The sequence below is a fragment of the Pseudophryne corroboree genome, chromosome 10, assembly GCF_028390025.1.
Source record: "Pseudophryne corroboree isolate aPseCor3 chromosome 10, aPseCor3.hap2, whole genome shotgun sequence".
Classification (NCBI taxonomy): domain Eukaryota; kingdom Metazoa; phylum Chordata; class Amphibia; order Anura; family Myobatrachidae; genus Pseudophryne; species Pseudophryne corroboree.
Genome location: NC_086453.1, coordinates 43562658 through 43578622, shown reverse-complemented (window position 1 = coordinate 43578622; position 15965 = coordinate 43562658). Strand labels below are relative to the sequence as shown.

Sequence of the window (15965 nt, the reverse complement as noted above, 5' to 3'; positions counted from 1 at the left end):
ATGACAATAGTCGACACACATATAATACACACAAGGGGGCAGATTTATTAAGCCTGGAGATGGCATAAAGAAGTGATAAAGCAGTAATAAGTGCAAGCTGCTAATGCACCAGCCAATCAGCTCCAATATGTAAATTGACAGTTATGAGCTGACTGGTTGGTGCTTTATCACCTTGCACTTATCACCGCTTTATCACTTCTCTATGCCTTCTCCAGGCTTAATACATCTGCCCCAACTGTCTATATTTTTTTCAACTTTTTCATACTTTACCAACCACGTGGACTATGATTGGAAGTACTAACCTGTGCCGAGCACAGCGGTAGCAGAACGAGGCACCTTGCCCGAACCATGGCGAGTGACGTGAGCCATGTGAGGGGACATGGTACACTAATGAGGCTTGTATGTGGCAGAAAAGTGAAAAAATATCCTAAAAAACTAAACATATTGTGTCTACCTTTTTTGTGTCAACCATTTACATGTCAACATTTTTGACCATGTTGAGCTTTTGATGCTGTGGACCTTTCCTACTGTCTACCTATTCTATGTAGACTTTTTAACCCTGTCAACTTTTTGACCCTCTCGACCTAATTCATGTCTACCATTAGTGGTAGACCTATTGACTGTAGACCTTTTTAGTGTAGATCTAATAATCCCCCCCTCCCCCCTATTTTCTTGGCTTCAAATTACCCTTAAATGTTTAATTCAGAGCATGGGGCCCTGAAAACGAGAACCATCACTTGTAGGATATCAAAAACCTTTACATCTACTCTCTACTTTTAGATTTATTTTTCAGGATTTCCATACCTTATGAAGAATTTTTCTTAAATTCAAGTGTTGAATTAAAAAAATAACCCCCCCCCACCCCGCCCCCCCCCCAAAAAAAACACATACAAAATGAGCATTGGAGGGACTTGTAAGCTAGGCCAAAGTTCAATGTGGATATTCACCCAAAATGCATGCCATGCTGACCACAGGAAAGCCGATCAAACTTGCAGAGTCTCTGGTATTTCTCTCAAATTCCATTCTCCACCATATACTATATATATGACATTTACAGTATTACAACCCCATGCCCATGATATACTGTTCAAATCCATCAGTATACCACACAGTGCAACCATGATACTATACTGCCATCAACATGTTGCCAGGAGACCTTTATTCAAAGTATAGAAGTCCCATTGCTATACCACTACCAGGGCTGGTGCTAGGGTGTTCAGTGCCTCCCTGCAAACTATAAATTTGCAAATTCCCAGCCATACTAAATGCTGAATGTGCATGCTGCAAATAAGGGGTATGATCTAACAGGGAAAGGGGCATGACCACACAATAGTACATCACGCAGTAGAACAATTGTATTCACATTACACTACCCTGATTAAACCATAAACCATTACACCACATACTGTACACCCTTATTCACATTATGACACACAGTAGTGCCCCTTATTTATGCTATGTCATGTTATGCTGCACAATAGTACCCCTTAAACACATTACACCACACAGTAGTGCCCCTTATTTCACACATTATTGCCCCTTATAAACAATATGTAACACAGTAATGCCCTTATACACAATGCCCATAGTAGTGTTACTTATACACAATGCCCACAGTAGTGCCTCTTATGCACATAATGCCCACAATAGTAGTGTCTCTTACACATAATGCCCACAGTAGTAGTGCTCCTTACACATAATGCCCACAGCAGTAGTGCCCTTTACTTATAATGCCCAAAGTAATAGTGCCCCTTATACACACAATGCCCACAGAAGTAGTACCCCTTACACATAATATCCACAGGAGGAGAGAGAAGATAGTATGTGCAGTACTGAAGACTGAATGCCTTTTGCTTCTGCCTGTCTGTCATACAAGTACAGTGGGGAATTGGGGGGTAGGGGAGGTAGAGACTTGACTCTGGAGATCAGCAGCAGCTTCACTGGTGAATGAAGACCTGCATTTCATGCTGCTGTTGCCACTTTCTGTCTTACAGTGTGACAAGTGCAGCAGCTGCCAGCAGCAACATCTGAGAGCACCAGCAGGGTAGGTGAGTGAGGAGAGTACGTCTCCAGTCCTACGCCTCCCTGCTTTGCATTGTCTGCTTAGTGTGTTGTGCTGGCCCTAACCACCACATACAGTAGCCTCATAATGCCACCATACTTTCCTGCATTGACACCAGTGCACCTTGGCCTACTAGTTCCTCCTGACTTGATCACAATTCACCAGCAGCTTTTACTCTCAGTAGTTATGTTATGGGCTGCAATGTAAAAGATGAAATTAGTGCTGACTAGGAAATGCATGCTTCTTACTGTATGTTGCATTTTTATTTTAATGGCCCCATGTGGATTAATAGGTAGTTCCTTTAGAGTTGCTGCAGAAATATTTTCATTGCCTACAGTGAAGGGCAGCCATACTAGTTTAATGAAGACCCAATGTGATCTACTGTGTACCATTTACAGTAAGAAAATACTACTGGTAATTCCATGTAGCATCATTATTATAAGTGATGCCACTATGGTGCAAGGGATGTTTATATTGTGCAGCTAAGTAACAGCAACCATGTTGTATTCAGTCTTCTTAATATGTGTGTGAGTTTATATATATATATATATATATATATATATATATATATTTATTTATTTACTTGGAAAAAAGGAATAAGGTATTTAGGTGACCAATGGTGTCGATAATAGTATGAGACTAAGCAATTAAGAGTAAAAAAGTAGTAAAAGAATTTATTACAGAACGCAGCACTAAAAATGCAGTATCATTGGGTAAAAATGGCTATAACAAATGACATATACATAGAAACTACTAGGAAATTCAAAAACCACAATAAATAAATAAGTATATAAAAATACAAAAACAGATTGAAAAGATATAAAAGAGGAGAGATAAATAGCTTAACTTCTGAGTATGAGTTTAGATCAAGTGGCACCAAACGCGTTTCATCCTATCTGTACTTCATCAAGGGGGTCCCTGAGAAATACAGCCAGGAACATGACAGCGTACACAAAACTTAACATTACATAAATTGAAAAACTAAAACATACATAGCACAGGTAACAATTAGGACCACTATTCTCAGTACACCATAGAGATGAGCGCCACAATACTGCTAAAATGTAAGAAAGCAAAAGAGTAATTGGAGTACTACTAGGGAAGAGATGAATGGTTACGAGCGAGAGGAGATGCAGGTATAGACAGTCACTGAGTAGGAGAAAGCTGTAATTGAAGTGTAAGAGAAGAGGGCTGCAAGAACAGGAGAGAAGAGGGCCCTGCTCCAAGGAGCATAAAATCTAGGGGAACCAATTACTGATTGCTGAAACAAAGAATTTTGCTGAGATTGTGGTTAATTATTTTCTCTGAATTGATTGCATTTCCAGAGTAGTATATAACACCTGAAAAAGGGAGATGTGGGCTGGAGTTGGGCAAGTTGAATATGTTCATAACAAAATATATTGCTTTTAGAGACAGATTGAGTTTCATGCACTAATTTCAAGAAGACTGTGATCTTAAAAATTGTAGTTCCCATGTACAGTGACCACGCATAGTGCCCTAGCACTGGAAAATGCTTTTCATTTCTGGTCACACAGGTGGAGTCATAGGGAATTCCTGCCTGTTTTTCCAGCTGAAGTAAGTTTAAGGAAAAAAAATATAAGAAAATATATATTTTCTTAATATTTTTAAAAAGCTGATAAAGCATTCAGAGTCTTTTAATGAGTTAAGGTTCATTTTATATATTTGTAATTTTTTTTTCTTTTTGTATACAGACTCTTATTTCTTTTTACTGTGTGGTTCTTTTCTCCAGAAATTCAAATGCAACTAAATTTTTCTGGATCTGAACCAAACCAAAACTCAGCCCATATCCACAGAGGAAAACCAGTCTGAACCAAGCACTGGCTCATATCTTCCTGGAGTTTGGAATTTGGAATTTCTATCTGAATTTCAGATTTTGGATTGCAAAATTTACATGATTTTAGCTGTTTTTTATTTCATTTTTACACATATTTATCAATGATTATCTATTTATTTATTTATTTATTTATTTTTTGGTTGATTTTAAACCAAACTGTAATTCAAATCCGAATCAAAACACATGAAGGTGGTTTTGCCCCCAAATCATAACCTGATGATGAATTAGAACCTAAACCAAAACATGTGGGTTCCATGAACATCTCTATCCATTGTACTGAGATCACTACTTAATACAGGGTGGCTACCTGGAACTGGTCAATGCTGGAAATAAGCTTAGGCTATATAGTGTTAGAGTTGTTTAAAGATTTGCAGAAGGGGACATACTATCAATTTAAATTTGTAACTTTATTTTCACGTGAAAACAGTTCAGTGCACATTGTAAATAATGTTAATGCATGTACTGTAGCAATTGTGTACTTGTCACCATTAAATATTTTCTGCCAAGAACTTAGGATGGTGTAGCCAAGTGTGTGAGGGTATGGTCATATCCTACTACAGTAATTTAGGGTAAAGTGCTATTTACACTTTTCTGCAGTGCATTTACAGTGTACGTGAAGATTTGTCTGAGGACGCATTCAGTGAAACGTACGTTGGTGGCTGCTGAGTTCTGAGAATGTATCTATAATAAATGTTTGAATTAGAGTTTAGGGAATCAGGGAATGTGGGTTAGGATCTTTGATACTAATCTTATAGAAGTAGTTGTGTGAAAATTAATATGACAATGGGCTTAAATAAAGTATATTTGCTCCAGGTCTCACTCACACTAGGGCAATACATTCAATGCTCCCAGAGGGGAAGATGTACTAAGCCTTGGAGAAGAATACGTTATGAGTTAGCAGCTAGGTGCTGATTGGCTGATACTTTATCTCACCTCAAGCTTTAATACATCTATACATTGTAATCTTGGGAGCAGAGCCTTCTTAACTCTATATTTGTCTGTTACTACCCAGTTTTGTTTTATCACAGTTGTTTCCAATTGTAAAGCGTAACAGAATTTTCTGCACTATACAAGAAATTGTTAATAAATAAATACATTTGTGAATATGGTATCGCTATGTTTAGATTTAATTAAAACAGGCATTTAAACTACCCTAAAAGGAGATGTTTCAAACCTAAGAGGGAGAAAAAGTGTAGACGTTTCTTAAAACAACTTTTCAGCTTGTGTCATTTATCTAGCACAGTCTATGAAATGACAGATAGCAGCTTACTGGGTTCTTTGGCAGCCTCTCTGCTTTTCCTCTCTCAAAAGCTTGATACATATCCCTTTCAGTGTCTTAGAACATAAAATAACATAAAATGAGTGGCTAAGACTTTATACAATTAGGGGACTAAATGAATGTACAGTAAGAAGTTTCTTTACTACAGCATAATCCTATCTACACTGAGCGCATTCTACAATATACAGTGACTCACAGATTATTTTGTTTTAGATTGCAGGAATGTGGATTCTAAAATCATTGCTGGGATTGTAGTTGGCAACATCATCATCCTGATCCTGATCTCACTGGGACTCTTCTGTTTTCTTAAGAGATACATGGAGAAAAGACCATTAGGTAAATGATAATGAATTGTAACCAAATAGACATATTTCCAGCATTTATTTTTATCTTGTGTTGCATTTTTATTACTTATAATGCATATTTTCTCCATGAACATTAATTCAATGTATTTCTAGCAGAATGTTTTCATATTGCATATTTTGCTGTTTAAGATGAGTCCTCTATGAAAGATAGAAGATCTCTTCAATGGGGGAAGAAAATCTTTCCTACTAGGTGATAATTGTTAAAAGATTACTTAAATTATGGAGAAAGGTGCTCATTGAAGGTTTTAATTTTGCAAGTGGAGAAGACTCTTTTGGTGTACTGCATGTGTGCATCCACCATTTTTTTCTAGGGGAGGTCCTCAAAAATCTCCACAAAGTCCCCCTCCAATCCTCTAAATCCTGTCCCAGTGTGTAAGTAGTTCTTAGGCTGCTGGTATTCATGCATGTGACTACATAAATTATAGATTTTATTTTTCTATGTGTATTTCAAGGTTAAGTTGTCTTTGTTCCACTACATAAAAATGTTATAAAATAGTTGTTTCTCAATTAGGTAAGGCTATAAACAGTATCCAGGCATTATTAAACTATTAATTTAAATCTAAGGTAGAATTAGCTTAAATTAAGTATACACAATCCATATCTCCCATCATGACCCATTCTAGGAGGGACAAAATGCTCTCTAAACGGACTTCCTTCTTAAATTTTGATTGCAATCACCTTTGTTGAAATACTTTTCTTGCCAATGAAATAGTTAAAAACAGGTGCCAATCATATATTCAAAGGGAAGTCCAGAGCTTTATGTCCCTTCTGGAATGGGTCAAATTGGGAGGCATGCAAAGTCTAATATAGACATATCTCCGTCCCCTGGGCTCCCCTGTTTTAAGTGCCCCTTCCCCCCAAGGCTTCATCTAGCCATGGTTAAGACTAATAGTAATTATCAGCTATGTATCTTATTCCATGTAATTTAATTTCTAGGAAATGGACGCAATGAGCGTGAAGTAACAGAACCTACTTATCAGGTATGATAATGTATGGTAGATGGCTGTATTTTTATCAGTAGCTGTTTATATGTCATGTTAAATCAGTATTATCCAGTTTTATACATTATGTGGATATTCATAACAAGCAACTTTTTAGACTGTGTTACAATGAAATGATGATACATTAAGAACCTTCCTTTGTTGTCTGTTAGGTCAACTTTTAATTTAAATTCATTGCACAATCTTAGTAAAATGTATCCAGAGGCTGTGACACTGGGTAATTGTGCACAACTTGCTCACAACTTTGGTCTCCATATATAAACATAATAACATCTTTTCTGCAACATTTTAGCTAAAAAAAAAAATACATTTGCAGCGGGGTACATTGTGTTCCACAGTGAATACATCGGAGTGTAGAGATGGATCTTGATCTAGAGGCACCAACAGGCTAAAGCTTTAGACTGTACCAGGATGCATTGCAGGGCCTCCTCTATAACCCCTCTTCCAGGCACTGTGAGCTCAGTTTGTAGTTGGTGCCTGCAGCAGCAGGTCACTTGACAGGGGGTTGCGCTAGGCAGTCCTGAAAAAGCTTTTTAGAAGACTTAAAGAGCTGCAGCACTTCATATTTCAGTGTGACATACTGTGCTGTGGCTCCATCACCTCCCCAGCTGCGTCACATACTCCCGCTGGCTCTGTTCCCGAGCACTTGCGGTGGAGGTGCTCCGGTTCCTAGGCACACCACAACAGACGCTCTCTTGGATCTTGTTACTGCTACTAAGGGAGGTGGTAAGAGGGTCCCACAGGCGGGACCCACCATTAACTCGTGTTCCGATCGTGGTCTAAGGAGAAGGACTGCAGCGCTGGCGTGGATACTGCAGGGACCGCACTATATCCACCAGGACATGGGAGCACAGATTAGATAGTAAAATATCCACTTTAATAAGGCTCCATAGTACCCGGTGGTGAGGACCAGCATAGGGTAAAGGCGCTTGACCTGTAGCCCCTCCCCCAGCTCCGGGCGCCATCTACTGCTTGTGTTCCCACCCTGGAGCTGCCTCTCCCTCACTCCCTAACTGAGACTCTGGGCGCCATCTTCTCACAGTAGCTGCGACTGGTCTCTGGGACAGCAGGGCAAGGTCTCCTCTGTAAATGAGCCTGATTCATCAGCGCTGTGATTTTACAAACACTTAATTATTCTACATGTCATTTTAAGACAGTGTTAGTTAAGAACAAGTGTACCTCTACCAGAATATATAGTGCGAGTATTCTGATATATACATCCGGTATATATATATTTACTAGTCCAGTGCAGTTTTATTGTCTGACTAAAATAATTATCAGCATTGTCACTGAAACTGTGTGTGCCTGTATCTGCTGTGTGGATTTCACTTTCAGTGTATCCCAGCTATAGCTATCACTGTATTCTGTACCCTAGGGGACTAGGTGCATCAGAGTCTCAAATATAGTGCTGCACAGTATATACAGTTAAGTGTATTTTATTGTGTATTTCAGTCACCTCATACCGCATTTATTCTCTGTTTGTGTCCTGTATTCAGGGCCATCTTTTCGTATGGGCTCAATGGGCTATTGCCCAAGGGCCCCAGGAGTAAAAAGGCCCTAGCCTGATAGATGAGGGTCCCCTCTTTCCAGGGGTACAAGATTTTTGAAAATTGGCCCTGGGGAACCAGACATATCAGACTTCAAAGCAGTGGTCCCAGTGGCGTAACTAGAAATTTGCGCGGCAAAATAAGGGGTGTGGTTTCGTTGGAATGGGCGTGGTTTCACATGAAGGGGCGTGGCATTGCAGGAAAAGACTACCTTATACCCCAGTTCTGCAACCTGCACGCCCATACGTTGGCCACCACAGGAAAGAAAAATAATCCTGATTCATGCCCCTTACATTATTTGTCATTTTTCCTCATTATAGTAATGCCCAGTATACATTATGCCACATACTGCAATGCCCTTAGACATTATTCCACACACAATAATGCACGACACAATATGCACACACTGCAATGCCCCCGACACATTATGCCACACACCGTAATGCCCGTGACACATTATGCCACACACCGTAATGCCTGTGACACATTATGACAGGAATCGCAATGCCCGTTATACATTATGCTACACACTGCAATGCCCCTGATACATTATAGCACATACAATGTCTGTGACACATTATGACACACACCGCAATGTCCGTGATACATTATACCACAATGCCCGTGATATAGTATACCATACACCGTAATGCCTGTGACACATACCGCAATGCCCTGCCCGTTACACCCTATGCCACACACCGCAATGCCCGTTATGTATTATGCCACACTGCAATGACCCTGAGACATTATACCACATACCACAATGCCCGTGATATAGTATACCACACACCGTAATGCCTGACACATTATGACACACACCGCAATGTCCGTGATACATTATGCCACACACTGCAATGACCCTGAGACATTATACCACATATCACAATGCCCGCGATATAGTATACCATACACCGTAATGCCTGTGACACATTATGACACACACCGCAATGTCCGTGATACATTATGCCACACACCGTAATGCCCATTACACATTAAGTCCTACAGTAAGGCTTCTAATTACTTTTCAATTACCTGCTCGTTGTCAGGGGTTTCATGCACTGGGTGTCATGCTCGTTGCCAGGGGTTTCATGCTCTTGGTTCCATGCACGGTGCCAGGGGTTTTCATGCTCAGGGTGTCATGCTCGTTGCCAGGGGTTTCATGCACTGGGTGTCATGCTCGTTGCCAGGTGTTTCATGCACTGTGTGTCATGCTCGTTGCCAGGTGTTTCATGCACTGTGTGTCATGCTCGTTGCTAGGGCTGTGCTCCCAGTGCCACATATGTCCCCAGTGCCAGATATTCCCCCACGGTGCCAGGTACTCACATGCCCCAGTGCCAAATATAGCCCCCCCCCATGTGCCAGGTACACATATACCCCCCCAGTGCCACATATGCCCCCAGTGCCAGATATTCCCCCCCAGTGCCACATATGCCCCCAGTGCCAGATATGCCCCCAGTGCCATATATTCCCCCCCAGTGCCAAATATGCCCCCAGTGCCATATATTCCCCCCCAGTGCCAAATATGCCTCCAGTGCCAGATATGCCCCCCCCCCCCCAGTGCCATATATGCCCCCAGTGCCAGATATCCCCCCCCCAGTGCCATATATGCCCCCGGTGCCAGATATTCCCCACCTCCAGTGCCATATATGCCCCTAGTGCCAGATATTCCCCCCCAGTGCCATATATGCCCCCAGTGCCAGATATCCCCCCCCTGCCAGATATTCCCCCCCAGTGCCATATATGCCCCCAGTGCCAGATAATGCCCCAGTGCCAGATATCCCCCCCCCCTGCCAGTTATTCCCCCCCAGTGTCATATATGCCCCCAGTGCCAGATAATGCCCCAGTGCCAGGTATCCCCCCCCCTGCCAGTTATTCCCCCCCAGAGTCATATATGCCCCCAGTGCCAGATAATGCCCCAGTGCCAGATATCCCCCCCCTGCCAGATATTCCCCCTCAGTGCCATATATGCCCCCAGTGCCAGATAATGCCCCAGTTCCAGATATCCCCCCCCCTGCCAGTTATTCCCCCCCAGTGCCAGATAATGCCCCAGTGCCAGATATCCCCCCCCTGCCAGTTATTCCCCCTAGTGCCAGACATCCACCACCACCCCGCCAGATATTCCCCCCCCAGTGCCAGATAATGCCCCAGTGCCAGATATCCCCCCCCCAGTGCCATATATGCCCCCAGTGCCAGACAATGCCCCAGTGCCAGATATCCCTCCCCTGCCAGTTATTCCCCCCAGTGCCAGATATTCCCCCCAGTGCCAGATATCATCCCCCCCCGCCGCCGCCGCCGCTTTTTGGAGGGACACGGAGGGTACAGCCTTTCCTGTGTCCCTCCTGCTGCATCATCACCGGCGGCCGCGGGTCTAATAGGGGGAAGTGCCGGTTCGTGAGCCAATTAGAGCTCACGGACGGCACTTCTCCCTATCAGACCCGCGGCCGCCGGAGATGATGCAGCAGGAGGGACACAGGAGAGGCTGTACCCTCCGTGTCCCTCCAACAAGCGGCGGAGGGAAGGAGAAAGCAGACTGACATGCGGACGCTCGTCCGCATGTCAGTCTGCTGTAAATCAGTGGCGCCCCCGCAGCCCTCGCCCCCAAGCCACCGCGAGGACTGCGGGGGCAGTAGTTACGCCACTGAGTGGTCCCCATCCAAGCCTATTAATTGTTCTTCCCAGCCAGATATCTTGTTTTCTGTCTAACTTAGAGTTTTTATGAGGATATATTCCAAAAGCTGTGACTCTCCCCTTTCAGTGGACACTGGCAGCTTGTCTCTATTATGCCCAGAACCAGAGATATCAGCCTTCAAGCAGCTGGTACCTGCTCTAGGTCCACACGCCTAATATGCTGTTTTATATATTTGTCGGTGGATTGCTCTGGCTCCTGAAGTCTGATCCGCAAGTTCCCAGAACCTCCTAAAAGGTGGGACTCTCTAGTTTTTTTTTTATCCCACTAAAGCTAAGAAATCTATTTCCAGGAACTGGAGATATCTGCAGTAAAGCAAGCTGCCCTGACCCCCGGAAAATTATGAATATTAAGCCCACTCCACTATCCACCCCTCCCCTATGTATTAAACACCCCCTACTACCCTGGAAGTCATGTACCTGGGCCCCTTCATTCAGCACAATGTCCCCTTCTACAGTTTAGTGTTCTCCTTCCCGCTCCATTTGTGCAGTAAATTAGTAATTAGCAGAAATTATTTCTCCAGGTCCTACATGCTGAGCGAAAGATAGATCCCCCTATCCCCCACGGAACATCAAAGCTGCAGCTGATAGCACCCCCCACCTCTACCGGTGATGGGTGGATAGGGGCCCCAGTACATTGCTGTGTCCAGGGGCCTACAATGCTGTTAAGACGGCTCTGCCTGTATTTACTGTCACATAAATAGGGGATTTATTTTCAGGTATTGTATTTGTCTGGCTGTTTCGTACTCTTATGCTCTATGGTTATATTCACTATAATGTCTAAAACAAAAGGCGGGAAATCCACGGACACTCCTGCATCATGAAGTGCATGCGCAAAAGATTTGCCTGCAGGGGAAGTTTTGAATGATGGTCTGTGTACTATGCGTCATACATCTCACAGTCAGCATGCTGCTCCTGTAGACAAACAGGAGCCACCTTGGGCGGCATTTTCAACTATGCTTAATATGCTTGTCACACACCTTATGCCCCCTATGGGACCTCTTGTGCCATTGCAGCCACATATTGTCCCTGTGGTAAATCTACCCTGGCGGATACTCTGTCTACCCAGATACAACAACTGAATCAATCTTTGGTTAGACAAAAACCTACCCCACATCCCTCTGGGGTTAAGGGGTCATCTAAGCGGGCTGCTTCCTCTCACAATCCACTAATATCTCAGATGATACTTCTGATGAAGATGGGGAGTATACTGATTCATCAGACACTGATACAGTTGCTTCTGACGAGGAACCTGCAACTCAGGTTGATGTCCCTGACCTAGTGGAGGCTATTAAGCTGATTCTACAAATCGATGATGATGTAGATCCCACTACTGCATCTAAGAAACCTGATAAGTTTAAACGTCAGAAAGTAACTAAAGTAGTATTACCGCATTCTGACCATTTAGTTGACATACATCAGGAACCCTGGTCTTCTCCAGGAAATAAATTCTCCCTGTCTAAAAAGATGCTAGCTCGTTATCCTCTCCCTGCTGAGTTGTGTAACAAGTGGGAAAATTCACCTCCAGTGGATTCCCATGTCAACCGGCTTGTGGTGTCATCTACTCTGCCTGTCCCCGCTGTCACCTCACTGAAGTAACCAACAGATAAGCATGTTGAAGGATGCCTGAAGTCTATTTACTTCCTTTCAGGGGCGTACATAGACCCACTATAGCAGCCTCCTGGGCCTCAAAAGGAATTGAAGCATGGGTTAAGGGAATAAAGGAAGTGCTGCCTCAGGATATATTTGACACTGCCAGACAATATCTGTCTCATATTACCACCGTCTCCCATTATATTCAGAAGGCGTCCTCTGAGGCAGGTGTAATGGCGGCCAAGGCATCGACTACGTCCATCCTGGCTCCCTTTTAAGGGAGACATCCTATTTGGGGACGATCTGAATAAGATTGTGACTGACTTAGCGGCTGCTAAAACTGCATTTCTCCCGAATACAGGGGGTCATTCCGAGTTGATCGCTCACTACGGATGTTCACAGCGCAGCGATTATGGCAGAACAGCGCTAATCTGCACATGTGTATGCACCGCAATGCACACGCGCATTGTATGAGTACAAAGAGCTTTATGGTTTCGCACAGGTTTTAGTGACGCTTTCTGTCGCACTGGCGGACGCAAGGAGATTGACAGGAAGTGGGAGTTTCTGGATGGCAACTGACCATTTTCTGGGAGTGTTTGGAGAAACGCAGGCATGGCCGGGTGTTTGCTGGGTGGGTATCTGACATCATTACCGGGTCCTTCGTCGCAGCAATCATCGCACAGAATGAGCAACTACAGGGCTAGTCTTGTTCTGCACAAAATGTGTTTGCTGCCATGCTGGTGCACAGGCGTTCGAATTCTTGCAAAGCAAAGATACACTCACCCGTGGGTGGCGACTATGCATTTGCACGGCTGCTAAAAGCAGCTAGCGAACGATGGAATGAGGGCCACTATTACTTCTGCACAGAATGCAAATGCTACCACTTTTCCTTTCGACCTCAAGGGAAAGCAAAAGGTCAGATGTTCCCAAGACAAGCTCGTGCTCCCAAAATCACAAAGCCCTTAGCTAACCAATCCTGGACTGCCCGTCAGCCTGCTTCCAAACAAGACAAGCCTGCTGCATGACGGGGCGGGCCTCACCCAGGTCTGGTTAAGGACCACTTCAGACGCATTGGTGAAAGAAGTTGTTTCTCATGGGTACACGGCCTCTTTCAAGAGACATCCCCCTCGTCCGTTCCGCACCCGTTGAAGGCGCAAGCTCTACACCTGGTTGTGCATTCCCTTCTGGATACAGGTGTGGTAGTGCCGGTACCCCTGTCCCAGAGAGGCGGAGGATACTACTCGACCCTGTTTCCAGTCCTAAAACCCAATGGGTCTTTCCGGCCTATACTCAACCTCAAATCCCTGAACAAATTTGTGAGAGGGACCAAGTTCCGTATGGAAATGCTGCACTCGATTGTACTGGCCATGGAACCCGGATATTATATGGTATCCTTGGATATACAAGATGCTTATCTGCATATACCTGTTGCCATATTGCATCAGCAATTTCTGCAGTATGCTATTGGCAACCTTCACTATCAATTCCAGGCTCTGCCGTTTGGACTGGCCATGGCTCCTCGGATCTTCATCAAGGTTATGGCCGTGATGACGGCTCATCTCTGTCGTCAGTGAATCAGGATCCTGCCGTATCTGGACGACTTGCTGATCCTGGTGAACTCCCAAGATGTCTTCCTCAGTCATCTGTAACTAACGGTACACTTCCTACAAGCCCACAGGTGGCTTGTCAACTGGAAGAAGTCCTCGCTGGTCCCTGCTTGTAGCATTGTGCACCTGGGGGCACTGCTGGACACACACAGCCAAAGACTATTCCTGTCTCCAGAGAAAGTCCTGAAACTTCAGGACAGGATCAGATACTTCCTCTCTCGCCCAAGAGTGTTGATACACTCGGCAATGCAAGTACTAGGCCTTATGGTGTCGGCTTTTGACATGGTGGAGTACACTCAATTTCATTCCTGCCCTCTACAGAGGTTAATCCTTTCCAAGTGGGAGGGCCTGCCTCATTGGATCAGGTCTCAAATGATCTCCTTGACTCCAGAGGTTTGTCTGTCACTGAGCTTGTGGCTACAGGACCAGCAGTTGAGCAGGGGCTATACCTTCTGGATCCTCAACTGGGTCCTACTGACTAAAGAAGCCAGTCTGAGGGTTTGGGGTGTGGTGCTGGAGCAACACTCTCTCCAGGGTCGGTGGACCAAGGAGGAACCCCTCCTCGCAATAAACATTCTCAACATGCTTTGACTCTTACCCTGCCTCTGATACAGAACAGGCCTGTTCAAGTACAATCAGACAACGCCACCATGCTGGCATACATTAACCATCAAGGAGGCACTCAAAGCCGTATTGCAATGATGGAAGTGTTAAAAATCTTTCATTGGGTGGAACGCCATCTACCAGCAATATCAGCAGTGTTCATTCCGGGAGTCCTCAACTGGGAAGCGGATTTCCTCAGTTGTCAGGACGTGCACGTTGGAGAGTGGAGTCTTCATCAGGAAGTCTTTCAACTCCTAGTGGACAAGTGGGGTCTAACACATATAGACCTGATGGCGTCTCGACACAATCACAAAAGTTCCGGTCTTCAGATCAAGGACAAGGGATCCTCAAGCAGCGTTTGTGGATGCACTGGCAATTCCATGGAACTTTCGGCTGCCCTACGTGTTCCCTCCAGTGTCACTCCTGCTCAGGGTACTATGGAAGTTCAAACAAGAAGGAGGAATACTACTTCTAGTCGCTCCAGCGTGGCCCAGATGGCATTGGTTCTAAGACCTGCAGGATCTATCAATAGAGTATTCTCTTCTACTTCCTCAATGCACAGACCTCCTCGTTCAGGGTGCTTGTGTCAACCCGGACCTGGCCAGACTGGCTTTGACAGCGTGGATCTCCTAAGGGCAAAAGGATTCTCCGAGGCAGTTATACAAAATATGCTAAAGGCCTGCAAATCGGCTTCTGCATGGATTTATTATAGGGTCTGGAATTCTTACTTCACCTGGGGTGCTGCTAAGAATTATGATTTTTACATATTTAGTACTTCCAGACTTCTAGCTTTTTTGCAACAAGGCCTGGATTTAGGACATCGTCTGGCCTCCCTCAAGGTTCACATATCTGCCTTGTCGGTGTGGTATCAGAGGAAAATTGCGTCTATGCCTGACATACATACATTCACTAAGGGCGTACTGTGGATTCAGCCTCCCTATGTCCCTCCTGTGGCTCCAGGGGATTTGTCTGTCATTCTGAATGCCCTGCAAGAGTCTCCATTTTAACCTCTTGAGTCAGTGGGCCTTAAATGGCTTACGGCTAAGGTCCTTTTCTTATTGGCTATTGCCTCTGCCAAAAGGGTGTTGGACTAAGGCGCTTTGTCCTGTTGTCCACCCTTTTCAATATTTCATCATGACCGAGCAGTTCTCCAAACTCGCCCCGGTTATCTACCTAAGGTGGTTTCATCATTTCACCTTAACCAAGAGATTGTGGTTCTGGCCTTCATCTCTTCTGACTTGTCCTCCAAAGAGCAGTCTTTGGATGTGGTAAGGGCTCTCCGTTTATATGTGGAGAGGACTGCCTCTAATAAGAGGTCAGATGCCCTTTTTGTACTATTTGGTCTCCACAAACGTGGCTGGCCTG

At 44.3% G+C, this 15965-nt stretch overlaps 1 protein-coding gene across 1 annotated transcript in view; it reads left to right on the top strand.

The window, feature by feature from the left end:
- The window catches only part of LOC134965926 (sialic acid-binding Ig-like lectin 14), a 106153-nt gene that overhangs the window by 79055 nt on the left and 11133 nt on the right, over nt 1-15965 (top strand). The window contains exons 5-6 of the mRNA XM_063942329.1: nt 5410-5532; nt 6498-6541. Coding sequence (XP_063798399.1) covers nt 5410-5532; nt 6498-6541 — 167 coding nt within the window. The remainder of the gene's footprint in view (nt 1-5409; nt 5533-6497; nt 6542-15965) is intronic.